The sequence below is a fragment of the Perca fluviatilis genome, chromosome 8 (genome assembly GCF_010015445.1).
Source record: "Perca fluviatilis chromosome 8, GENO_Pfluv_1.0, whole genome shotgun sequence".
Taxonomy (NCBI): Eukaryota; Metazoa; Chordata; class Actinopteri; order Perciformes; family Percidae; genus Perca; species Perca fluviatilis.
In genome coordinates this window covers 32376590-32404038 of record NC_053119.1, presented here as the reverse complement: position 1 = coordinate 32404038, position 27449 = coordinate 32376590, and the positions used below count along the sequence as shown (strand labels likewise).

At 42.5% G+C, this 27449-nt stretch overlaps 2 protein-coding genes across 2 annotated transcripts in view; both read left to right on the top strand.

Moving 5' to 3' along the window:
- Positions 1 to 27449, top strand: part of LOC120564289 (UPF0606 protein KIAA1549L-like) — a 176384-nt gene that overhangs the window by 80675 nt on the left and 68260 nt on the right. The window lies entirely within an intron of this gene.
- Positions 17255 to 19675, top strand: LOC120564482. Its single transcript, XM_039809503.1, has 4 exons — positions 17255 to 18286; positions 18520 to 18697; positions 18864 to 18981; positions 19243 to 19675. Exons 1-4 carry the CDS (start codon positions 17496 to 17498, stop codon positions 19476 to 19478), a joined length of 1323 nt encoding a protein of 440 aa, XP_039665437.1. The 5' UTR covers positions 17255 to 17495; the 3' UTR covers positions 19479 to 19675.

The following is a 27449-nucleotide window of genomic DNA, read 5'->3' as shown; positions in this document are numbered from 1 at the left end:
ATGTGTGTGAGAAAGAGGAGAGAAAGAGTAGACAGTTGTGGTGGCATTACCAGCACTAATGATTTGAGGAATCCAGATGTGTGTGCATGCATGTGTGTTTAAGTAGGGCACATGATAGATGAGTTACTGAAGAACTGAAACTGAAGTCATTGTCTGCCCTGTGGGTCAGATGAGTCAAAGGCACCGTTTCCACCTGGTATAATGTTCCCATCTGATTGATCGGATCACAAGTGGACAGCTCTGAGTATGTGTGTTCCCACCTGGCAGTAGATGCAAATAAAAGACCTGCCAACTAAGGCATGGATACCCGACCCGAGGCAGACGGGTCCCGACGGTACCCGACGGGCTGGGCCGGGTTCGGACAGATATTTAGAAATTATGGTTGGGGTCGGGTCGGGCTCGGTCACATCAGCGTGATAAGGAATTTGTTGTAAAATTGTGCTGCGGCTCCTTTTAAGAGAGCTCAGTGCGTGTGGGTTTGTGTGTGTGAGTGTGTGTGGTAAGTGGGCAGAAGAGAGATAGAAAAAGAGGAAGCAGACGTGTTGTAGATGCAACCGGAGCAGAGTTAGTGGTTATTCATGTTATAACGTCGGCCCTGGAGGTAATGAGTCTCCCCTGGTTTTCTGATCACGGTCGGAAACGAAGCGATCAGGAAAGGTTAACCCATTGAACATTTTAACAGCTTATTAACGTGCGCTTGTTGCCCCGTATGCGCTGATGCGCTCATCTGTTGACATTTCCGAATGCCTTCCTACAGTTGCTTAATAAAAAAGGGCTTTCCACACAAACACACCTACATGTGTCATTAGTATGAGAGGAAAAAAGATTAGATTTTAACTGTGTCAGGCTTGGGTAGGGCTCGGACATAAATTTCTTAATGCCTGTCGGGCTCGGGCCGGGTTTGGACACGGCTCTGTCGGACGCGGGCCAGGCCCGATCCGGACTCTACTTCCAACCTGTACGCATTTTGCGTAGTAGATACGCATTTTGACATCAAAATACGGTGATACAACTTGTCACTTTAAACTATGCGAAAATCAGGTGAATGCTTTGAGTTCACTCATTTCAGTTCAACCAATCAGCGTCGGGTTCCTTCCTCTTAAATGTCAAGCGGGGATATCGAAACGGATGTTAGAGGCAGCCTGCAGCGTTGCATGTGAAACTAGTTAACATAATACACGTGGCAGCAGGTAACATTAGCCTACCGTAGCTAGCAGCTGGATTAAACACTTTTAAAATGCTGACAGCTAACATTAAATGGTGTGACTGTATTTCACTGTAGAGGATTCCAACACCGAGATGTTTGCCGTTGTCGGAAAAACAACACAGACGGTGCGTTCACTTGAAACTCGACTCGCCAGTCTCGTGGTGCATATAAAGTTATTTTAAAATACCCTTTTTCCATCTAGTGGTTGTTTTTGTCAATTACCAGCAATTTACTGGTGAAATAAGTTATTGTTATAAGTTATGTTATTACATTTTAATAAATCATTTAATTTTGACCATATGGCCTTAGCAATAAACAAGCCGTTCTTAAATGTCACCGACTGTCGTCTTCCTTTTTTCTTTTTTAATTATAAAATTATTTTTTTTAAATCTTTTTAAAAGTATCGGTCCAGGCACCGTTTCCCACTTATATAATATGTGTTTGTTTGTTAAACGTGACTTTTTCATTGTAGCCTAGGCTGTACAAACCATCACAAAAAAGAATTATAGGAATCGTATAGTAGGCCAGTTTTGGAACAATATTATAGTAATCTTAAAGAAATAGCCTACTATAGGCCTAGTATTTTGGGACATACTATAAAAGTATTACAGTATTTTGGGACAGACTATAGAAGTATTATAAGACTGTAGGCTACTGTAGGAACATTATGGAGGGTAAGGTTATTATAGAGATCATAAGTAACCTGGGCTACACATCACTAAAAATCTTAAAGTATTACTCATATATAGGAACAGATCATGGCAGACAGATGACCTACATGATGTTAAGAGGATGCTGTGTGTGTGTGTGTGTCTGTGTGTGCGCCTTGCAGTTAATCAAAATGGCGTCAGACGAGGACACTGACAGGGAGAGAGAAGGCAGCAAACCTGTGCCCCTCAGAAGTTCCTGACAAAATATCAGAGCAATTGCAGACCATCCCCACTAACACAGAATGTTTAGGGAATGTTGGGGAATGTTAGTTTTTAGTTCCCTAAAGGTTAGTTCGAACCAAACCAAAAACTAACATTTAAGGAACCAACCAACTGAAACGTTCTCCTGTGGTTGCACTGTACCTCCACACAACGTTCCCGTTTGGTTGTTTTTGGTTGTTCTGAGTGCGGTTTTATACCAGCTCCATTGACGTTTTTGAAGTAGCATATAAAAGGTTTGCAGTCACTTGATTTAGATTCACTCAAAAATGACTGGTCTTATATAATCTAAATAAGACAGTGTTAATTTTGACAGTAAATTCTGATTTAGTCTTAGTCTTTTGAATAACACACCATTTAGTTTTATTCATATTTTAGTCATCTGAAATCTTTTAGTCTTAGTGTAGTTTTAGTGGACTAAATATCCTAAGAGTTTTAGTCTTAGTCTAAGTTTAGTAGACCAAATATTAGCAGATTTTAGTCGCCTAAATCTTCAGTGGACTTAGTTGATTAAATGTTTTCCCAGAATTTCCAGTCATTGGAAGTATCCATCAGTCTGTTATGGAATGGTATTAAGGTTTGAATATGCAATAAAGACACAGATTTAACAGTTGTAATACAAAACATGTATTTCATTTTATTCTTAATGTCAAAAACACTGACCGTGGCTTTTTCACAAAAGATAATCTCACATAAAATAAGCATAAGGCCTGCTCTCCCTGAAAAATATACATGCTCCCTGAAAAAGATATGCATTCTCCCTGAATGATGTGCAATTCATATGACATTCTTTCAAGATGAAGTACAATAGTATAGTGTGTGGGTGAGCTACTTGTTCAAGGACCAACAATATGTGTAGAGGTTTACATTGTTCAACACAAAAGTAGCATGCGCTTCTAGCAAGGAATGAGGCTGTCAGTCCTTTTTTTGTCCACAAGTCAAGGCCAATGGATACTCTCCGGGCAGCAGCATACTGTGTTTCAATGAAATTGCTCATTTTAGTTTTCTTTGGAACTGTTAGTCTCCTATCTCCATCATTAGCACAAAGTCCTCAACTTCAATTGTTGTGAGTGGTAAACCTGTGCATCCAATCCATCTAGCTATGGCCTGCTCCTTGGTCTGTTGTTCCTTCGATTCAGTTTTGTACTCTGAAGAACTTAGGAAAGCTGTAGAGATGGCCTGCTGCTGGGTTGCACTAGCAGCACTAGCTTTATTTCCACTTGGCCCATGGTCACCTTTGTCATCAGACGTCTTCTGTATCTGTGAGGGTAAATAAAGGGGGAATCATGTTGTGATTTTTTTTCCTTTCTTGCCCAATCTCCTCAGATCTCTCTCTCTCTCTCTCTCTCTCTCTCTATATATATATATATATATATATATATATATATATATATATATAATAGTACACATTTGATTCAATTTGAGGACATTTAATATTTATACTCCTATTAATTCAGCAAGACAATCGTCTAATCAATACAGTTCAGAGGTGGTTTCCTTTAGCTTCTATTTTATTCCAAGTTTAGCTGAAACACGGTGGTTTATCTGATAAAATAACCTTAGCGTGTATGCTTACCTTCGCATGTATTTCTGGAGGAGTCGTCTGTAAATCTCGCTTCAAGTTGGTGGTGTTCTAAAGAAACACAACAATGTATAAAAGGCTCCATTACCTTGTACCTCACGTTATGGCTCCAAGTTTAGCTGAAACACGGTGGTTTATCTGATAAAATAACCTTAGCGTGTATGCTTACCTTCGCATGTATTTCTGGAGGAGTCGTCTGTAAATCTCGCTTCAAGTTGGTGGTGTTTTTCCCAGCGATTTTTGCTCCACACGGTTTACAGGCGGTCTTGTTAGGGCCCGAGCGCCGACAGCGGCGAAGGCCCTATTGAAACTGAAGGAATTATTAGGGCCCGAGCGCCGACAGCGGCGAAGGCCCTATTGAAACTGAAGGAATTATTATTAGGGCCCGAGCGCCGACAGCGGCGAAGGCCCTATTGAAACTGAAGGAATTATTATTATTAGGGCCCGAGCGCCGACAGTGGCGAAGGCCCTATTGAAACTGAAGGAATTATTATTATTCTTTCTTTCTTTCTTCTATTATTTTCCTGTCAAATGAATTGGCTTTTTGAGGGGCTTAATATATTCAAAAACTCACCAAATTTGGCGGTCGCATCAAGTCTGGTGAAAATTTACGTATTTTAAGGGTTTCGGGAATAGGCGCACAAAATGGCACACTTCCTCGGCTTAGAATTACAATACGAAATGCTAAAAATACCACCACCATGCTGACTGAACACACTTCATTGGCTTAGAATTACGGCAACAATCGCTAAACATACTGCAAACTCATAGTCCTCTCTTTCCGATTTACAGCCCCCCTCTCGTGGCTTAAAATAACTCACCGTTGTCGGCTCCAGCTGCTGAAGTACCCGTTGTAAACAGCCATGGCCCGCTTGCCTGGTCCCCCCGGTAACGTTAGCAGTTAAAAGGGTTAGCATGGCGGCGTTAGCCAGGACCAGTCGGGATCACTTTACTGGCTGTGTCTCAATTGTTTTTGCGAGTAACCAACTCGGGTACTCTAGCTATATAATTCAATGCGAGTACACAAATGTTGAAATGACATAAAATGCCCGTCCCTAGTGGCTGTGATAAATTAGCCTGAAGCCAATGCTTACCTGTTGAGGAGGAAATTCTGCGTCCTTTTGGGATCTAAGCTGTCTCCATCTTTCAAATACATCTCCTATATTTACCAGGGGGTTGTTACGTCTCTGGTCACGCAACTGTTAGAAACATGCTGTTTTCTTTTTTTTAGGTCGGGTAGAATCTATCTCCGTTGATCCTGTTCGTTTGTGTGCTGCTTTCATGGATGTACTACCGTTACAGCTGTAGCGCGCTGGGTTTACGTTTTTCCAGGTATATCTGGCAACCCGGCCTGGCTGTCAAACTGGGCAGTTGGTAACAACCACAGACCAAAACATAAACATAAATTCCGTCACGGAATGTAAATTTCAAAAAGAAAAAATACTGACATTAGCATTGTTGTCAGAAAAGATAGTATTTCAGTTTAACATGTTTCCTTAATATCTGATGAGGCATTGGTGTCATTTTTGGATTTATTACAGTACAAATATTACATATTGGACCTTTAAGAAAATTGAGCCCCTGCAGTGCGTTTAACGTAGACTCACGAAACTTGGTACACATATGTAACATGTCAAGATGTACAAAACACTTCATTAGAGCCATACCCTAAACCCAACAGGAAGTCCGCCATTTTGATCTCAAAGTTCGAAATTAGTGCGATTTTGGCCATTTCCACATGTCGTACTTTAACGAACTCCTCCTAGAGATTTCATCCGATCAACTTCAAACTCGGTCTGTACCATCGTAAGATGTTAAAGATGAAAAGTTGTTAAAAGAAAAACTTTTCGTCATAGGGCGTGGCCGTGGCGGGCGCGCCATTTTGTGCGTTCGCACGCAAACAGGAAGTGGGTGTAACTTCAAAGTGTACGTTGTCCGATTACCTCGAAACTTTTCAGGATTCATAAGAGTCCAACCCTGAGGACAAATAAAGGCCGATATTTACTTAAAGTCATAGCGCCCCCTAGTGGCAACAGGAAGTAGGCCTAAAAGTCAAGGTGCTATACTTTAACGAACTCCTCCTAGAGATTTCATCCGATGGACTTCAAACTTGGTCTGTACCATCCCAACACCTTAACGATGAAAAGTTATTAAAAGAAAAACTTTTCGTCAGACGGTTGGGCGTGGCGTGGCGGCCATTTTGAGTGTTTAGCGATGACCAAAGAAGTTGTTGTAACTTGAGTGTACGCTTTGTTATTATCTGCCCGAAATTTGTCACGATGGACAAGGGTCCGGGCCTGAGGACACCTACAGGCCAAAATTGACTTTTGGTCATAGCACCCCCTGGCCACAGGAAATCTGCCTTATATGACAAACATCATCCGGTTACATGAAACTTAGAATGTGTGGTCTACATGTGATACTGAGCCGCCTCCAAATAATAATGACCACGCCCACTTACTCAGGCCACGCCCCCTTTCATAACATTTGAACCGTTTAAGGTAGAGACTCGTGTGAGGTGTCATTGAACTCAGCAGAGACTTCCTTTTTAATTGGTTATGGTTTGACCCGCCCCCTATGCTTAAGCCCCGCCCCCTTTCATAAAATTTGAACTTTTTAAGATAGACCCTTGTGTGAGGTATCAATGAACTCAGCAGAGACTTCCTTTTTAATTGGTGATGGTTTGACCCGCCCCCTATGCTTTAGCCACGCCCCTTTTCACAGCTAATGAACCGTATGACGTAGAGTCTTGTGTGAGGTATCGTTGAACTCGGCGGGGAGTTCCCTTTTAATTGGTGACGATTTGCGGCGTCGAGTGCCGTAATGACGTAGCGGTGCGTAAAGGTAAGTCCGCCCGGTAACCCGACGCAAGCGGCAGGGCCGATCCATTGCTGCTCGCAGCTTGTTATAGCCGGCGCCGACAGCGGCGAAGGCCCTATTGAAACTGAAGGAATTATTATTATTCTTTCTTTCTTTCTTTCTTCTATTATTTTCCCATCAAATGAATTGCCTTTTTGAGGGGCTTAATATATTCAAAAACTCACCAAATTTGGCGGCCGCATCAAGTCTGGTGAAAATGTACGTATTTTAAGGGTTTCGGGAATAGGCGCACAAAAATGGCTCGCTAGCGCCCCCTAGAAAGTTAAGAAAATTGAGCCCCTGCAGTGCGTTTAACGTAGATTCACGAAACTTGGTACACATATGTACCATGTCAAGATGTACAAAAAATGTCATTAGAGCCATACCCTAAACCCAACAGGAAGTTTGCCATTTTGATTTCAATGTTCGAAATTAGTGCGATTTTGGCCATTTCCACATGTCGTACTTTAACGAACTCCTCCTAGAGATTTCATCCGATCAACTTCAAACTCGGTCTGTGCCATCTTAAGATGTTAAAGATGAAAAGTTGTTAAAAGAAAAACTTTTCGTCATAGGGCGTGGCCGTGGCGGGGCGGCCATTTTGTGCGCGTTCGCCACCGAAACAGGAAGTGGGTGTAACTTCAAGTGTACGTTGTCCGATTACCCGAAACTTTTCAGGATTCATAGGAGTCCGACCCTGAGGACAAATAAAGGCCGATATTTACTTAAAGTCTAGCGACCCCTAGTGGCAACAGGAAGTAGGCCTAAAAGTCAAGGTGCTATACTTTAACGAACTCCTCCTAGAGATTTCATCCGATGGACTTCAAACTTGGTCTGTACCATCCCAACACCTAAACGATAAAAGTTATTAAAAGAAAAACTTTTCGTCAGACGGTGTGGGCGTGGCGTGGCGGCCATTTTGAGTGTTTAGCGATGACCAAAGAAGTTGTTGTAACTTGAGTTAATGCGTTTCGTTATCTGCCCGAAATTTCTCCACGATGGACAAGGGTCCGGGCCTGAGGACACCTACAGGCCAAAATTGACTTTTGGTCATAGCCCCCTGGCCACAGGAAATCTGCCTTATATGACAAACATCATCCGATTTACATGAAACTTAGAATGTGTGGTCTACATGTGATACTGAGCCGCCCGTATAATATGACCACGCCCACTTACTCAGGCCACGCCCCTTTCATAACATTTGAACCGTTTAAGGTAGAGACTCGTGTGAGGTGTCATTGAACTCAGCAGAGACTTCCTTTTTAATTGGTTATGGTTTGACCAGCCCCCTATGCTTAAGCCCCGCCCCCTTTCATAAAATTTGAACTTTTTAAGATAGACCCTTGTGTGAGGTATCAATGAACTCAGCAGAGACTTCTTTTTAATTGGTGATGGTTTGACCCGCCCCTATGCTTTAGCCACGCCCCTTTTCACAGCTAATGGAACCGTATGACGTAGAGTCTTGTGTGAGGTATCGTTGAACTCGGTGGGGAGTTCCCTTTAATTGGTGACGATTTGGCGGCGTCCAAAGTGCCGCGAGCGAATTGCAGGTCGCAAGGTTGAAGTCGCCCGGTAACCCCGGCGGCGCGAGAGCACGAGGGCCGATCCATCGCTGCTCGCAGCTTTAATTAGGGCCCGATAGGCCAGCGCGAAGGCCCTATTGAAACTGAAGGAATTATTATTATTCTTTCTTTCTTCTATTATTTTCCCATCAAATGAATTGCCTTTTTGAGGGGCTTAATATATTCAAAAACTCACCAAATTTCGGACGCGCATCACAAAGTCTGGTGAAAATTTACGTATTATAAGGGTTTCGGAATAGGCGCACAAAAATGGCTCGCTAAGCGCCCTAGAAAGTTAAGAAAATTGAGCCCTGCAGTCGCGTTTAACATAGATTCACGAAACACTTGGTACACATATGTAACATGTCAAGATGTACAAAAAACGTCATGACAGCCATACCCTAAACCTAACAGGAAGTCCGCCATTTTGATCTCAAAGTTCGAAATTAGTGCGATTTTGGCCATTTCCACATGTCGTACTTTAACAAACTCCTCCTAGAGATTTCATCCGATCAACTTCAAACTCGGTCTGTGCCATCTTAAGATGTTAAAGATGAAAAGTTGTTAAAAGAAAAACTTTTCGTCATAGGGGCGTGGTACGTGGTGGCGCCGTTTTGCGCGTTCGCCCGAAACCAGGAAGTGGGTGTAACTTCGAGTTATGCGTTGTCCCGTTACCTCGAAACTTTTCAGGATTCATAAGAGTCCGACCCTGAGGACAAATAAAGGCCGATATTTACTTAAAGTCATCGCGCCCCTAGTGGCAACAGGAAGTAGGCCTAAAAGTCAAGGTGCTATACTTTAACGAACTCCTCTTAGAGATTTCATCCGATGGACTTCAAACTTGGTCTGTACCATCCCAACACCTTAACGATGAAAAGTTATTAAAAGAAAAACTTTTCGTCAGACGGTGTGGGCGTGGCGTGGCGGCCATTTTGAGTGTTTAGCGATGACCAAAGAAGTTGTTGTAACTTGAGTTATGCGTTGTCGTATCTGCCCGAAATTTCTCACGATGGACAAGGGTCCGGGGCTGAGGACACCTACAGGCCAAAATTGACTTTTGGTCATAGCGGCCCCCTCTGGCCACAGGAAATCTGCCTTATATGACAAACATCATCCGATTTACATGAAACTTAGAATGTGTGGTCTACATGTGATACTGAGCCGCCCCTATAATATGACCACCGCCCACTTACTCAGGCCACGCCCCTTTCATAACATTTGAACCGTTTAAGGTAGAGACTTCGTGTGAGGTGTCATTGAACTCAGCAGAGACTTCCTTTTTAATTGGTTATGGTTTGACCCGCCCCTATGCTTAAGCCCCGCCCCTTTCATAAAAATTTGAACTTTTTAAGATAGACCCTTGTGTGAGGTATCAATGAACTCAGCAGAGACTTCCTTTTAATTGGTGATGGTTTGACGCCCCGCCCCTATGCTTTAGCCACGCCCCTTTTCACAGCTAATGAACCGTATGACGTAGAGTCTTGTGTGAGGTATCGTTGAACTTCGGCGGGGAGTTCCCTTTAATTGGTGACGATTTGCGGCGTCCGAGTGCAGCGGAGTAATGTCGCGGTCGCAAGAGGTGAAGGTCCGCCCGGTAGCGCACGCGAGGGTCAATGCTGCTTTCGCGCCTTTAATTAGGGCCCCGAAGGCGGCAAGGCCTATTGAAACTGAAGGAATTATTATTATTCTTTCTTTCTTTCTTTCTTCTATTATTTTCCCATCAAATGAATTGCCTTTTTGAGGGGCTTAATATATTCAAAAACTCACCAAATTTGGCGGCCGCATCAAGTCTGGTGAAAATGTACATATTTTAAGGGTTTCGTGAATAGGCGCACAAAAATGGCTTGCTAGCGCCCCCTAGAAAGTTAAGAAAATTGAGCCCCTGCAGTGCGTTTAACGTAGATTCACGAAACTTGGTACACATATGTACCATGTCAAGATGTACAAAAAACGTCATAAGAGCCATACCCTAAACCCAACAGGAAGTCCGCCATTTTGATTTCAAAGTTCGAAATTAGTGCGATTTTGGCCATTTCCACATGTCGTACTTTAACGAACTCCTCCTAGAGATTTCATCCGATCAACTTCAAACTCGGTCTGTGCCATCTTAAGATGTTAAAGATGAAAAGTTGTTAAAAGAAAAACTTTTCGTCATAGGGCGTTGCCGTGGCGGGGCGGCCATTTTGTCCGTTTCGCCGCCGAAACAGGAAGTGGGTGTACCTCGAGTGTACGTTGTCCGATTACCTCGAAACTTTTCAGGATTCATAAGAGTCCAACCCTGAGGACAAATAAAGGCCGATATTTACTTAAAGTCATAGCGCCCCCTAGTGGCAACAGGAAGTAGGCCTAAAAGTCAAGGTGCTATACTTTAACGAACTCCTCCTAGAGATTTCATCCGATGGACTTCAAACTTGGTCTGTACCATCCCAACACCTTAACGATGAAAAGTTATTAAAAGAAAAACTTTTCGTCAGACGGTGTGGGCGTGGCGTGGCGGCCATTTTGAGTGTTTAGCGATGACCAAAGAAGTTGTTGTAACTTGAGTGTACGTTGTCGTATCTGCCTGAAATTTGTCACGATGGACATGGGTCCGGGCCTGAAGACACCTACAGGCCAAAATTGACTTTTGGTCATAGCGCCCCCCCCTGGCCACAGGAAATCTGCCTTATATGACAAACATCATCCGATTTACATGAAACTTAGAATGTGTGGTCTACATGTGATACTGAGCCGCCCCCTATAATATGACCACGCCCACTTACTCAGGCCACGCCCCCTTTCATAACATTTGAACCGTTTAAGGTAGAGAATCGTGTGAGGTGTCATTGAACTCAGCAGAGACTTCCTTTTTAATTGGTTATGGTTTGACCCGCCCCCTATGCTTAAGCCCCGCCCCCTTTCATAAAATTTGACCTTTTAAGATAGACCCTTGTGTGAGGTATCAATTAACTCAGCAGAGACTTCCTTATTAATTGGTGATGGTTTGACCCGCCCCCTATGCTTTAGCCACGCCCCTTTTCACAGCTAATGAACCGTATGACTTAGAGTCTTGTGTGAGGTATCTTTGAACTCGGCGGGGAGTTCCCTTTTCATTGGTGACAATTTGCGGCGTCTGAGCGCCGCGCAAATGCACGGTCGCAAGGAGCGGAGTCCGCCGGTAACCCCGATGTGCGCCGAGGCGCGAGGGCCCGTCCATCGCTGCTCGCAGCTTTAATTGTCCTTGTTGTCATATGTGAAGTGTGACCAAATGTCAATTCTTCGTTTTCGTCCTAGACCTAGCTCTGACATTTCTGTTGTTCATGAGACATGTCATTGCCCTCGGACTGGGTGCACTGCAAAACGTTAGCATGTTGCTAACGAGCAAAGTCAACTGAAATCAGCCAAAGCTGTGTAACTAAGACTGTGCAACTAAACACAACTAAATATAATATAAACAACCTAGCTAACTGTTGTGATAACGTCGTCAAAACTGTGCGAAGTTCTGCAAACTCGTCTTCTCCTCCTGTGTAACTGCTGCTGCGTTTGTTTAGCTGGTATGCCTGCATTTGCCGCGGCTTTTTAAAATGGCTCTGCTGCTTCTGCATAGATCAACCTACCCTCAAAGAGTCGCTCTGATTGGATTTCTTCCCAACTTGTCCCACAAAAAGAGTAGTTCTGATTGGATCTCTTCTCCATTCGTCCCTCCCTAACATTTTCATCTAATTTTTATTCATTGACTAAAGTGTCAGTTATATTTCGTCACAGTCTTCGTCATCAAATCTGACTTTTTATTTAGTTTTTATCAAGGGGGTAAGCTTCGCTTCAGAACTCGAACCTCCTATGGCGCCATTTTGATGCTACAAAGCCATCACCTCCCGTTAGCATTCCACTGACTAGCATTCATTTTGACGTCACTTGACAGTGAATAACTTTACATCTAAAGCGTTTAAAGACTCTATTTGTCCATTGTTTAGTTCTAAAGAAACACGACAAAGTATAAAAGGCTCCATTACCTTGTACCTCACGTTATGGCTCCGTAGCAGACGTTTTTGTAAAAATAGGATAACGATTGTGTCACATAGTAGAGGAATTACCGTATAGTACAGGATAAGCTTGCAGGCAGTTTCGACTTACATGAGCTGTTTAGGTTTAATTACTAATGTTAACTAGCATTAGCAATAATTAGCCTGTGCCCATGTTATCTCCTTACATGTACCTAAACTCTCCGTCTCTGTAAGATTGGGAATGATTGCGATTTATCTTGGCACAGCTACCAGAAGACTTACAAATTTCAGACATGTTGCTCACGTCACATTTATGTTGTCTCTCTCAGTTGGAGGCTGTGCAGTAAAGCTGGCCATCACCGGAAAAGTGCTTCTAATAGCCTTCACTGGTCTCCGTCCAGAGCAACGGGGTCTATTGGTCCATTATATACTTTCTATGGTTTTTATTTAGTTTTCGTCCATAAAAAAGGTTTGTTGATACACTGAGTCAACGAAATTAACACTGAAGATAAACAACATAGCAAGAGAATATATTTATTTTTAGGCTGATAACAATTTTGTTAAAAACAATACTTTTCTGCTTGATTTCGTTTTTCTAACTGTATTAGGTGATGAAGTTGAAGATTATATATAATATTTATTTAAAAAAACACTTAGCTGTCAGCCATTTCCCTCTGGAAACAGCCGGTTTCACCCAGAGTGGCGAGGACCTGTATTTGGACCGGGATGGCACGGTTCCGGCGCGTTGCCCTCTCTACTGGACCCAATTCAGTACATAGATCCAAGAACGCAGCTATACTACTATTACAGCTACATTAGGGAATTTAAATCGGCATATGAGCCAGTCATCGTCATGGTCCCTGAAGTCTCTTTTTCTCCTGATTCTTCCATTGCTGTCCTCCTGCAGGGCCAGCAGTGCCATCATGCAGCACTACGCACAGGTTCACCGCAGTATTTATGTTTAGTCTACAACAATTTGTGATTGTTAACACCTTGCTAAAATCACAGCAACAACTGGTATCCCCCACCCCGAGATACAATTTGAAATCGAAATGTAATAGGCAAACACACTTTTCTTCATGCAGGGTTTGTTATAAACAGTATTAAATTTTAGACCGATAACAAGGACATAGAGCGTAACGATTGCACGAGAGCTTAACGGCTGTATTTCCAGACTTTGACATTTGATGATATATGCACAGTTTTAAAGACAGATATTTAGTTATTGACACTGTGTTGTGCAGTTATCTAATGGTAGGGTATTTGATGCTATCCATCCATGCCATCTCCTACTCCTGCGCTCCGTAGCGGACAATGTGACGGCGAGACAGCGCTGATTAAATATTAAGAATTAGTTTTTATTTAAGATTTGAGTTTGAGGTGTTTATGGAACAATTATCACTCAGTACAAGCGCAAATAACACTGCTGGATTTAATCTTCATATGGTGGGAAGAAATGGCGTGAGGCATTATTTTTTAATACTTAAACATATTAAAGGTGCAATATGTAATATTGTGTGTAATACTGGCAGCTAGCGGTTAAAATAGTTACTGCACTACCAATTCAAAATACTGGAGAGTCGTTTCCCCCGCCCCCTCCTGCCCAGACTCGAAGTTCACGGGGGTTGCCAGGCTGAGACCGCAGCATTCACAACAACGTTGCTAGACACTTTTCTCACATAGCCAGACATTACTCCACAGCACAGCGGAGTAGCTAACGGTAGATGCTGGCTATATTGACAGTCATAAAAGCCCGTGCTCACGCGGAGCTCTGTAACCAACTGACAGACACACTTTTTCGGCTTAAAATTACAGTATGAACCGCTAAAAACACAACAACCTCACTGTCCTCTCCACACGCCAGTCAGGCACACTTCCTCGGCTTAGAATTACAATACGAAACGCTAAAAATACCACTACCTTACCGACGGAACACACTTCATTGGCTTAGAATTATGGCAAAAATCGCTAAACACACTGCAAACTCACAGTCCTCTCTTTCCGATTTACAGCCCCCTCTCGTCTTAAAAATAACTCACCGTTGTCGGCTCCAGCCGCTGACGAGGCTACACGCTGTAAACAGCCGTGGGCTGCTTGCCTGGTTCTCCGGTAACGTTAACAGGTAGCAGGGTTAGCATGGCGGCGTTAGCCAGGACCAGTCGGGATCACTTTACTGGCTGTGTCTCAATTGTTTTTGCGAGTAACCAACTCGGGTACTCTAGCTATATAATTCAATGTGAGAACACACATGTTGAAATGACAAAAAATGCCCATCCCTAGTAGCTGTGATAAATTAGCGTGAAGCTAATGCTTACCGGTTCAGGAGAAAATAAGCCAACTCTGCGTCCTTTTGGGCTCTAAGCTGTCTCCATCTTTCAAATGCATCTCCATTATTTACCAGGGGGTTGTTATGTCTCTGGTCACGCAACTGTTAGAAACATGCTGTTTTCTTTTTTTTAGGTCGGGTAGAATCTATCTCCATTGATCCTGTTTGTTTGTTTGCTGCTTTCATGGCTGTACTAACGTTACAGCTGTAGCGCGCTGGGTTTACGTTTTTACAGGTATATCTGGCAACCCGGCCTGGCTGTCAAACTGGGCCGTTGATAACAACACACAGATCAAAACATAAACATACATTCCGTCACGGAATGTAAATTTCAAAAAGAAAAAATACTGAAATTAGCATTGTTGTCAGAAAAGATAGTATTTCAGTTTAACATGTTTCCTTAATATCTGATGAGGCATTGGTGTCATTTTTTGATTTATTACAGTACAAATATTACATATTGGACCTTTAAGAGTAGCCTAACCCTTATTCCCACATGTACTTTCTGCAGTCTGACTTCAGTTCACCACCTCACCATCTGCGTCGCCAATTCCTATTTTGTCTCCAAAATGTACGTACGCATGGGTCAGAGTTTGCGTGGAGGACCGCACATTCTCCCATCAAGTTTGTTTTTTATAAATCACAACCTTTGCGTGGGAAGTGGCGTACGCACGTTTTCAGCCCCGTTTTGTGTGTACGCCACGTTTATAAATGAGACCCCTGTACTTTACTTCGCTATTTAAATTTATATCAACTTTCACTTTTACTCCACTACATTTCCTAGATAAAATGTATACTTTTACTCCGTTATATTTCCACTAAGCATCTTCGTTACTCGTTACTAAAAAATAAAATTAGAAGAAATGTGTGCGACTGCAATAAGGGAGGTTTGGCGAATCACTGCTCCTAGATTGCATTACGCCGCGCGCTCTATTTCAGCGCTTGTTTGTTGCTAAAGGAGGAGGAGGACGCACAACTGAAACCGCCATGGAAGCATGAGCACCTACTGGAGGACCTCCCGTTATCGTAGACGACCACCCCGACGATAGTGGTGAACTCGGTGAACAGGGTAGTGGTAAAGATAACGTCATACACCCGTTGCCGTATTTGCAAGAAATGTTTCTGTACATTGGAATGAAAGATTCTTCCTACCGGATGAAGTGCCTCTTATGCCTACCGAAAGTCACTGAAATTTTGGCATTCAAAAACTCCCCGTCCAACCTGAAGAAGCACATCGAGGTAGGTTAAATTAATATTTATTCAGTAAAGCCACAATGTCAATGTGATTCAACATTAGTTATCATAAGCCGTATCAGATATCTGGCTAACGTGATGGCCAGGCTAACGTCTGCATGTTAACGTTGCTAATTAGCTGACGTGGCGCACATGTTTAACTAACGTCAACTTTAACATTAACGTTACACCGCTGATTTTCCCCTGGATTAAATTCAACAGAGAACTCAAAGACATGTCCATATTACTGAAACACGCTTAAGTTAACTGTTTATGGTATAGCATAACTGCCGGGCCGAATATTTCCTCAGGTAGGCTAACGTTAATGTTAGATTGAGAAATATTTTTTGCTTTAATATTTTTTTGATTACGTTAACGTAATCAGTGGCAGGTTAGAAAGAAAGTGTTAAGGGCTATTCATGGCTTTAAAAGCATCATACGTTTTGTCAAACTTGAGATTTCATTTTATGTTAATTAACTCAAAACTCAGTGGTTATAGGATAATGTTGGGCTAATGTTATAAATTGTGAATGTATGCTTGCATTGTTGATCAAAGTCACAGTGCTTTTATTGCCACACAACGAGTTGGCAGATTTTTTCTTACTAGAGCAGCTAACTTAAGGTACATACATATGATATAAACGATAACACAAGTACAGTACAGGCTACAAAACACAAACAACAGCAGGTTGTACCAGTTAATACTGTTATTGCCTAGGTGTTAAGGGTGGCAGTCTGAGTGTTTATAATTCTATGTTATTGAAACGAGATAATATGGTGACATTTAAGTTAACACGTTTTTAAAAATAAAACTATATTCCCATCAGTGATGAAAATTAGAACTAGTTTCTAGTAATTTGCATCACTGATGGAAATATAGTTTCATTAACTTAGTTGCAGTTAGATAATGTTTAACAGTCAAATGACAATTGTTTGTGTTATGTGACTTTTAAATCTTGTAGCTAAAGTTGCTCATTAAATGTCTCTCCCTCTGAAACAGAGAAAGCATGTACATCACCTCAAAAAGTATGAAGAGCTTACATCGACAAAGAGAAAAAGGGCTCATGAGTAGGGCTGGGTATTGTTCAGAATCTTTCGATCCGGTGCCAATTTCGATACCTCAGTTCAAAAAAAATCTGGTAAAACTGCTCACTCAGAGTAACATTAATAAAAGTGCCTTGCCTTGCAAGCTCAGCCTGTCAGTCAGTCATCAGGGCAAAGAAACCACCGTTGTGGCTGCTTGTCTAAGAGGAAGTGTAACGTCAACAGCACCACGACTGCTTTCGGCTCGCCATTAATATCACATCGCAGTATACGCTGTCTGCGTCAAGTTTTAAAAAACTGTAACCACACTTGAAACCAACCGTGACTCTCTGTGACTTCAACAAAACTGCAGACAGTTTACTCCGTCCGCACCTCTCCGTGTGCGCGCGTGTGTGTGCGTGTGTGTGTCGGTCGGAGCTCCGCTCTGTGTCAATATGCAGAGAGGACAGATAAGCTTGGGCTTACGCGCTCAGACGCTTTTGGAACCGAAATTTGGCACCGAAAGATAAAGATTTTTTTCGATACCATAAAAGTATTGACGTTCGGTACCCAGCCCTACTCATGAGACTCCGGCCACCACCTCCAGCATCAAGCAGACCACATTGGTGAACACCAGGACTGTGACTCAGAGGTCCATTGACAAAGCTATAGTGACTTATGTGGTCCAAGGACTCCGGCCATTCCATGTTGTTGAAGAACAACCATTTCAAGATTTTGGAAAGGAACTGCAGCCTAATGCAAAAATTATTTCACGGCTGACTCTGCCCTCCATGATTGATGATGCCTCCAGGGGAATGAAGAGGGCTGTGACTGAGGCCATGAGGGGAGTTGACCATATCGCCACCACCACCGACTGCTGGTCTGTCAGAAGGCGGAGCTTCATTGGTGTTACTGCCCATTGGATTGACCCCGACAGTCTCAAAAGATGCTCAGCAGCCCTAGCCTGTAAACGGCGGAGAGGTTCGCACACATTTGATGTGTTGGCAAGTGCCCTGAATGAGATTCACTCTGAATTTGAAATTCTGGGAAAGATTGTGCGAACAACAACAGACAATGCCACTAACTTCATAAAAGCGTTCAACATTTTTGGTGAAGATGAGAACAATAATGCCATTGGAAGTGATGGTGATCATGGCAGTGCATCTCAACCAGGAGAGGAAGAAGAAGATCAAGAAGGGGATGAAGAGGTGGAGTCTGTTGATGTGTCAGCATTTCTGACTGAAGATGATGGTTTAGAGTTCCAGCTCCCAAAGCACCAGCGCTGTGCTTGTCACTTACTCAACCTAATAGCTACTGTTGATGCCATGAAAGCAACATCCAATGAGGCGTACAAGAAAGTGTATCGTTCAACTTTTGGCAAGTGTAGTGCACTTTGGAACAAATGTGGAAAATCCACCCTTGCAGCCAAAACTGTTGAAAATGCTTGCTCCCTCCAGCTGCTGCGCCCGAATTCCACCAGGTGGAACTCCCTATTTCTGGCAGTAGAAAGACTGCTGAGAATAATTAAAGAAAAGGGAGAGGGGACCATCAGAGTCATCTGCACTGACTTAAAGCTTCCAATGTAAGTAATTTATTTTTTTTATTTTATTTTTTTCATCATAATCAAACATCTGGAATGTCTTTCTTTGTCCCATTCTTTTGTGGACACTAATAACTTTACATTACATTGTATCCCATCTTCCACTTATTATTGGTCAATTTTACTGAATTACTCTTCCAGCAGTTATTTTGATGAATCCAATGAAATGGTTACAGTGTTATAAAAACAATGTTGTTGTGTTTTGTTTTCAACAGGTTTGTCGCAGAGTATGCCGCTGCCATGAGCCCTGTCGCCAAGGCTACCAACATCTTGCAAGCAGAAGCAAATGCCATGATGGGGTGGCTATTTCCAACCATCAACCTGCTCACTGTCAAACTTGACAGAGTCAAGTTGCCACTGAAGTTCTGCAAGCCTCTGGTGGATGCTCTACAGGTAACTTTTATTATTGTATTTATTTTCTATTGTCTTAACTCTTCAATTATTAATTAAATATATGTAAGTTCCTTTGGCACTTTGTCTCAATGCTTAAATGTTTTATGTAAAGTACATTTTGAATTGCCTTGTTGCTGAAATGTGCTAAAAATAACCTGCCTTGCAGGTGGGAATCATGAACCGTTTTGGCCACATGTCAGGAGAACCAGAGTTGATCGCTGCTGCGATTCTGCTTCCGAAATTCCGAACGATGTGGACAAAGGATGAAGCCACAATCAAAACGGGTAATATGTCATGGGGATAGTGAAAAATTAGGTGTATATATTTTCACAATTTGTCATACTGGCAATTCACAAATCAAGATTCTGATTGCTGCACAACAAATTTACCCTCGGTACTAATAAAGAAACCTTGAATTATAGGTGCATGGATAGTACATGAAACTAAAATAACAAACCTTAAATTAAAAGTTTGTGTTGGTGGTCATGGCAGATTAGACAGTTGCATTAGTTGTATAATTTATATTTTTATCCACACTATTTCAGGAACTGACTACATCAGGCAGCATCTGGAAATGCCCTCACTATCACAGATAGGCGATGCCAGCAGGTCCACTTCATCTGAAGATGACTTTTTCTATGCCCTGCAGTCGTCTCAAATGCAAGATGGTGCCAAACAGCTGGATGGGTACTTGGCCGGTTCAGCAGATCACATGAACTTGCTGACGTCCTTCCCAGCAGTGTACAAGCTTTCTGTGAAGCTGAACACTCCGCTACTTTGAAAACCAGCTTCTTTTGAAGATGAACAGACACCTTTTCAGTTTCAACTAATGACTGGTGTATTAGTAACTGCTGGACATAGGTGGCCTGTGTGTGTGTGTGTGTGTGAGATGGTGACCTGGGGAGTAAGCCCTACAAATGCTCATACACGTTTTTTTCTTTGATGTCAGCTCTAAAAATATGCTGTTTGTTCTTTGAACTTAAGAGAATTGTGCCTGAAAAGTCCTAGAAAAGAATGTGATTTTGATTTGATGAGTGAGATTAAGAAGATATGGGAACCCTGAATATGCTTTATGCTTTACTATAAGAAAGCCACAATAAAGTTCACAATAAAAGTTCTAACAGCTTGCTTTTAAAAAAAACAAAACAACTTTCACTTCTACCAAAGTCTTTTTCTAGTACGATACTTGTACTTTCACTCAAGTATTGCTTTTTAGTACTTTATACAACACTGATGCTGACTACACTTCACCGACGGTGTTATAACGCAAGGTAGGATGAAAATACCAAGAAAGACATTATCGGCTGTCAACACAGTAAAGACTTTCCTCTCCTCAAGACTGCTAGCCCGAATGCTAACGCGGGAAACAAGTTAGCTTTTCACAGCTAGCTATGCCGCTAGCACTGCTAGCCCTATGAATACATCAAAGTTCGCGACAGAGACTGAGCCTTCCCTCGGTGATGTTTTAGCCGCCATAAGGAACCTGGACAACAAGGTGGGAGATTTTGGTAAACAACTTAAAGAAAGCTCCGACATGGTTGCCAGCATTATGCAGCGAGTCGAGCTGAACTCAGTCGGACTCACCGAATGCACATCCAAATTGGAGGCTGTAATTCACCATGTGTTCTATTAATACATCCATGGTATTATCTTATGATACATCCAAGGGATGTATGCATGTATGCTGTAAAGCCTGTTACATGAATGTAACGTCATTAGCGTTTCCCAAAACTGCCGGGGCTATCGGCTCAAGCTAAATAATTGAGCTAGTTAGCTAGGTAGCTAGCTAGCTAACGTTAACGTAATATCTTATATGTCCCTAAGAGCCAATGTGGGTTTAGGGTTTAACACTTATCTTACGATACAGCCGAGGGCTGTATGCTGTAAAGCCTGTAACGTGGATGAGAGATAAAGCCATGGATGTATTAACAGAAGCTCTGTTCACTAAACTGCAGGCTAACCTAGCACAACATAATGATTAAACCTCCTTGGTTGTCTAAATACATCCATTGTTTATTTAGATAATGGTAATGGTAAGACCTCTTAAGTACAGACTAGCTACATTATTTACACAATTCAAATATTCTTTTTGCAATCAGTACAAATTGTATGGTCTTTTATTTCAGATGAATCCGTTCCACAAGAAAGAAAACGTTCCAGGACGGAGCGTGTGTCTGGAAGCCCTGTCCGTAAGTTAACATTTATGCAGCATTTAAGAAACTACCATGGAACTACTTAAATTCAACCTGGTGCATATCACGTGACTGTTCTGATGCGTTTGTCTCTTCCTGCCCTTTTTTAGGTCAGCATATGTCATTGCCTCCACCACGTGCATGTACGTTTTTTTAGTTTTTTTTTTAGCGATTGTCTAATGTAACAGCATAGGCTTTTGCAATAGCATGTGCAAGAAACCTACCATAAATGAACTGACCAATATTCATATCAACTTTCTTTTTAGATGAGTCAACACCACACAGGAAACCAGCCGGTCGCCCAGAGCTTGATGGGTCTATTGTAACGCAAGCTCGGCCTGGGACCCAGTTGAAGAGACAGTGGCTTTGAATTTTTCCATTTCCAATTAATTACAATTTCATGACAAGGAACTTGAGAGTAACTTAACTTTTTTGTTGTTGTAAACAGCAGAACTCATCACACAGAGGGAGGTGACTCATCACACAGAGAGGCAAGAAGACTCACTTAAGTTGTTCACATATGAAAGTAAATAATGTATAACAACTAAAACCATTACTTATTCCATAGCCATGAGGACATCCATTACCCGCATGGCACAGCGGATGGACACATTTGAGGAAAAGATGGATGAGCTGCTCATGCTCTTAAGGAGCTCCCAATCACCTCCCTCTGCTCCAGTCGATGACATGTTGCTATTGCCCTGCTCGACAGTCACCGAGCTGCAGGAGTTTGACAGGAGTCTCGGTCAACAGGAGAGGAGGAACAAAATGGTAATTAAGTGGCCCTACCCTGCCATAAGATAACACTATATAATTGCATAAATTAAAATATCATTATAACTGAACTGACTTCTCTTACAAAATGAGATTGTACAAGCTCTCCACTTTGTTCTACATGTGTAATTTGTATTTCTAATATGTTTTACAGCAACTTTTCCTGACAACCTTTGGAGGTTCGACCGGAGGTACTGCCATCCGTCGCATGCTACGGCGAGTGGCAACCAATGACGTTCTAAAACTGTATAGCCTGCAGAGCAGAAAGACAAAGAAGAACTTCCAGGACCTGACAATCTGAAGGGTTATAACAGGCAGGTGTTATTTTATTGTTCACATCATTATTATGCTTAGCTTGGCTGATAAGAGGTTTTCATTTGGCTTGTAACTTTGCTTTTACTTGCTACTTTAGAGGCCTCCCAGAAAAACTTCCCCACGCTGATTGCAGCAGACATGGAGGACCCCACAGTGCTCCCCCCTCACAATATCCAACAGCCTATTGTCAAAGGTGGACTCATTCAAGTTTCTGGGCTCCATCATTTCCCAGGACCTGAAATTGAGCGTCAGCGTCAGTTCTGGCAGGCCAGGTAGTCAAGACGCTGCTAACGCTGTTGGCCAACAACACGGTCTCATCAGCTGATCTGCTCCAGCTGAGCTGCATCAGCTGATCTGGAGTAGCGCATCAGCTGGTCAACACCCCTCGCTGCTTAATGGCTACACTCAAACAGGGCACCCTATTTAAAGTAGATTCAGTTTGCTCCTACCTGCTTGCTGCTCGCTTCTCTGCCGCCCACCTCCTCCCCCGGCCCTCCTTGCGTGTTTAACGTGGCATTTGCTTCTATGTCATCGTTGCTGCTCTGTTCATGTGGGGAATAGTTCAGCTCACACAGTCATAAACTGTGTGAGCGGCCTCCTATGCTGCTGCTGTCCTCTGACTCTCTGCTATTTCATGGTGCTCATGAAAGGTCAGAGGACTCCCTGAACAGAGCCATACCGCCAAAATTTAATTCAGAATTTATTAGCTGAAATGCAATTATTCAATAATAATTTCCTAAATCATTTTTATTGTCATGTGTGTTCTTGACTTAATGGACCTGACAGAAGTGGGAGTCCAACATCCTTAAAAAGGCTCAGCAGTGGATGTACTTCCTACGGCAACTGTAGAAGCATGGCCTACCACAAGAGCTATTGGCCATCTTCTACACTGCTGCATCCTCCTGCCTCCTCCCCTCTGAAGGCGCTACAGATCCCTGCACACAAAAACAACCAGACACAAGAACAGCTTCTTTCCAACTGCCATCACTCTCCTGAACTGCTGATAAGTGGGGTCATCCCCACTTTGGCCATTCACCTACACATTACATACTTTATCATTCCAATATGCATCTTGCACACTACATTTGCACTATTACTTTGCACTCTACATCCCACTCCATGTGTACTTGTATTGATATTATGTCTTATTTGTATAGTTGTATTTTTTGTATATTGTGTTAATGTGTCTATATGTATGTTGTCTCTATTGTACAGTATGTGTCTATATGGCCAATAAAACTTATTCTGATTCTTATATATATATATATTTTTTTTTTTTTTTTGGTACCATGGTTGTTAAAGTTTTTTAAAGGTTAGGGGAATGTAAAAAATACTTAGATTACAACGTTAGGGGAACGTTCTCTAAAGGTTACAATGTTAGGAGAACGTTCTCTAAAGGTTGTTCTGAGAACGTTCAATGTAACCAAAAACTAACGTTCCCTAAACGTCAGGAATACTTTCCATGGGAACCAAAAACATTCAGGGAACGTTCCCACAACCAAAAATGAGACTGCTGCCATAGTAAAAACACTGGCATGGCATGATGATGAGTGTATTACAGAAGCAATGAAGCACTCTCCAAAAAAAAAAATGCTACAGATGGGAGCACAGTTATGGAGGACATCAAAATGTACTCCATTGTAGTGAAGATTTAACGCCTGTCTAGGTAGGGTAGTTGTGACGTTGCTCAAGATTTATGAATCAAGAGAGTCTACTGGGAGAGCAATATTTGAATTGCTTGATGGTGAACTGACAAAGAGAGGCATACCATGGTCAAATTGTGTCAGCCTTGCAACTGACAATGCTGCAGTTATGCAAGTTTGGGGAAAGGTGTAGCGGCTTTTTTGAAGGCACAACATCCGCATATCTACCTAGTTAGTTGTCCCTGCCACCTAATACACCTAGCTGCAAAGATGGCATCCAGGCAGCTTAGTGTGAACATCGAAGACTTTCTCATTACCATCTATTACTATCTAGACAAAAGCAGCAAGAGAAAGTCGAGCCTACGTGATATTCAAATCATGTGTGACACAGAGTTGAGGAAGATCCTCAAGCTGGCCTGCACAAGATGGCTGTCTCTGGGGCAGTGTGTGAACCGTTTACTGCAACAGTGGGATGCTCTTACGGTTTTCTTTGGTAATGAGGTGGATGCAGGAAAGAAAAATAGGACAAAATCCTCAGGTTCCTCCAATCTGCCAAAGCTTCCACCTGGTCCTACACAGAAGCCAAAAGCCACACCCTCTACCAGCATGCCAGCTACAGTGCAGCCCAAGCCTCTCAGCCAATGACCCTGCATCAGTTTGGAGAGGCCTGAAAAAGATCACAAGAGACCATACCCCACCCTGCAGAAAATCCCAGACTGGCTGACGACCAGAACGACTTTTACTGCAGGTTTGAAAAGCACTCTTATCACATCCCTCACACACAAAAGGTTTGGCTGACGCCAATCTTCACGCAGGTCATTAACCGGTCCCTGGAGCTGTGTGAAGTGCCCTCCTGCTTCAAATGCTCCACCATCATCCCAGTCCCCACAAAACCCTCCATCACAGGATTAAATGACTACAGGCCTGTCGCCCTGACGTCTGTGGTCATGAAATCCTTTGAAAGACTGGTGTTGAGCCACCTGAAGGACATAACAGGATCCCTGCTGGACTCCCTGCAGTTTGCCTACAGGGCAAACAGGTCGGCGGATGATGCTGTCAATATGGGACTGCAATACATCCTGCACCACCTCGACTCCCCAGGGACATATGCCAGGGTCCTGTTTGTGGACTTCAGCTCGGCATTCAACACCATCATCCCTGAACTCCTACATCAGAAGCTCACCCAGTTTTCAGTGCCTGCCTCCACCTGTCAGTGGATCATCAGCTTCCTGATTGACAGGCAGCAGCATGTCAGACTGGGGAGCATCTCATCCAAAACCTGGTCCATCAGCACTGGCGCCGCACAGGGGTGTGTCCTCTCCCCACTGTGCTTCTCCCTCTACAGTAATGACTGCACCTCAAAGAACCCGTCTGTAAAACTCCTGAAGTTTGCAGATGACGCAACTGTCATTGGTTTGATCCAGCATGGTGATGAGTCTGATTACAGACAGGAGGTGGAACAGCTGGTCCAATGGTGCAGTCAAAACAACCTGGAGTTAAACCCCAAGAAGACTGTGGAGATGACAGTGGACTTTAGAAGTCCCCCCCACACTCCCACCCTCACCCACTCCCCCCCTCACCATCCAGAATGACACAGTGTCCACTGTGGACTCTGTGGTTCCTGGGTTCAACCATTTCACAGGACCTAAAATGGTCTCCCCACATTGACTCTGTCCAGAAAAAGGCCCAGCCGAGGTTATACTTCCTGCGACAGCTAAGGAAGTTTAATCTGCCTAAGGAGCTGCTGACCACTTTCTACTCAGCCATCATCCAGTCTGTCATCTGCACCTCCATCACTGTCTGGTTTGGGTCAGGCATCAAACGGGACGGGGCCATACTGCAACGGACAATTAGGGCTGCAGAGAGGATCATTGGAGCTGACCTTCCCTCCATCCAGGACCTGTACCAGTCCAGGGTCAGGAAAAGGGCAGCAAAAATATCTGCAGACCCCTCACATCCTGGTCACAAACATTTCAAACTCCTTCCCTCTGGTAGGCGATACAGGGCACTGTTCGCCAAAAACAGCCGACACAAAGACAGTTTCTTTCCTCAAGCAGTCACTCTGTTGAACGCTCAGAAATAGCTGCAGAGAGCTGACAGTATTCAAACAGCAGCCACTTCAGTGACTATATAGTGAAAAAACGTTGTCAGTTTATATGTTGAATAACTGAATATGGTGGTGAGTGGGGAAATGACTATGTCTTAGGACCAGAGCTGTATAGTAACGAAGTAGAACTACTTCACTACTGTACTTAAGTACTAAAAGGCTGTATCTGTACTCTACTGGAGTATTATTTTTTTCTCCTACTTCCACTTTTACTTGAGTACATAATTTCGATGAGTTTAATACTTTTACTCCGATAAATTGATGTGCTGCATCGTTACTCGTTACTGTTGTGAATGCCTCACACTACGGAGACTGTGTAGGTTACAGTGTGTGTAGTTACGGCTACGTTAGTTACAGCTAGGTTAGTTACGTACACTAATTATGCAAGAAATCCCAGAGATCGCGTTGTGTTTCTTTTCATTACGGTTGCCTGTTCAGAAGTCAGAGACAATGTAAGTTTGTACTCTTTCTACTTAGCTATTGTTGCAGCAGATTAAGCTATTCCTGAGTTGTTTCAGTCTGCAATGAGTACTGAATGTTAACCGTTTGACCCTGTGATGTGAAGCTGCTAGTTTATCTATGTTGCTAGCTTGCTAACTTCCCTGTTCATCGCACATGTTACTAGCTAGTGTGTGATACGTTTTTGGGGGCTTTAATCGTTACTGTGCTGAGGATGTTCATTTTACTTGCACAGTGTGATAATTGTACATTTTATTTCAGTATTTTTTAATATTTGTTATTTTTAATATAATATCATATATTTAATATTTGTTAATTCCTTTGGCTACAGCTTTAGGCTAAACATTTGAAATAATATAAACAATATGATATTCAAACTTTTGACTGCTCTCTTTAATAACTAAATAACACAATACTTGTACTTTTACTTTCAGTACTTGAGTAGTAGATTTTAGAATAAACTACTTGCAATACTTAAGTAAAAATTTTTTGAATACTTTAGTACTTCTACTTAAGTGTTGTGCTTAAAGAGCACTTCTACTTCTACTCAAGTCACTTTTTTGATAGAGCACTTGTACTTTTACTCAAGTATGGGTCTTTAGTACTTTATACACCTCTGCTTAGGACCAGGTGAAGTGATTGGTAAGCATGTGAACTAAACAATACACTATACTGATGCCCAACCAGCCAAAATGACATCAAAGACAGTGGTAAAGGCAAATTTTTTCCGCGTGCGTGCCGCCGTGTTCGTGAACCAGAACTTCAACAATAAATCAGTAAGTTGCTACTCAAAAAAGATTTCAAGGTTGGCAGGTATGAAATAAACAAGTAAATCATTTCCGTTTGCATGGATGTGTGTGAGCGTGTGTTTATAAATGTCAGTTGTACTCTCACATAATTCATACATTAGAAACGTGCGATGACTTGAAAAAGGTTGCCCACAGTCTGTCTGTGTGCTGACGGGTGGGACCTGTGCAGGAGAGAATGACATTTCTAAAAGTTTCTTTGTGTTCAGCTCTCAGTACGTTTGTAGCTTCTAACTGAATCTCTGTTGACTGAAGTTTAGTTTCTATTTTAGATCTGCTTTAATTTATGTTTCATGTTCATTTATAGGAGTTGTGTTATGTTACTGCTGATTACTGCCATTTCCTTATTTTGTCCCTTCATAATAAAGCATTTAAATAACAAAATAACTGGGACTTTTATTGCAAAGAATTTACAGGAAATTAAACAGTTTCACAGTCGCTGCTTTGAGTTTGCTG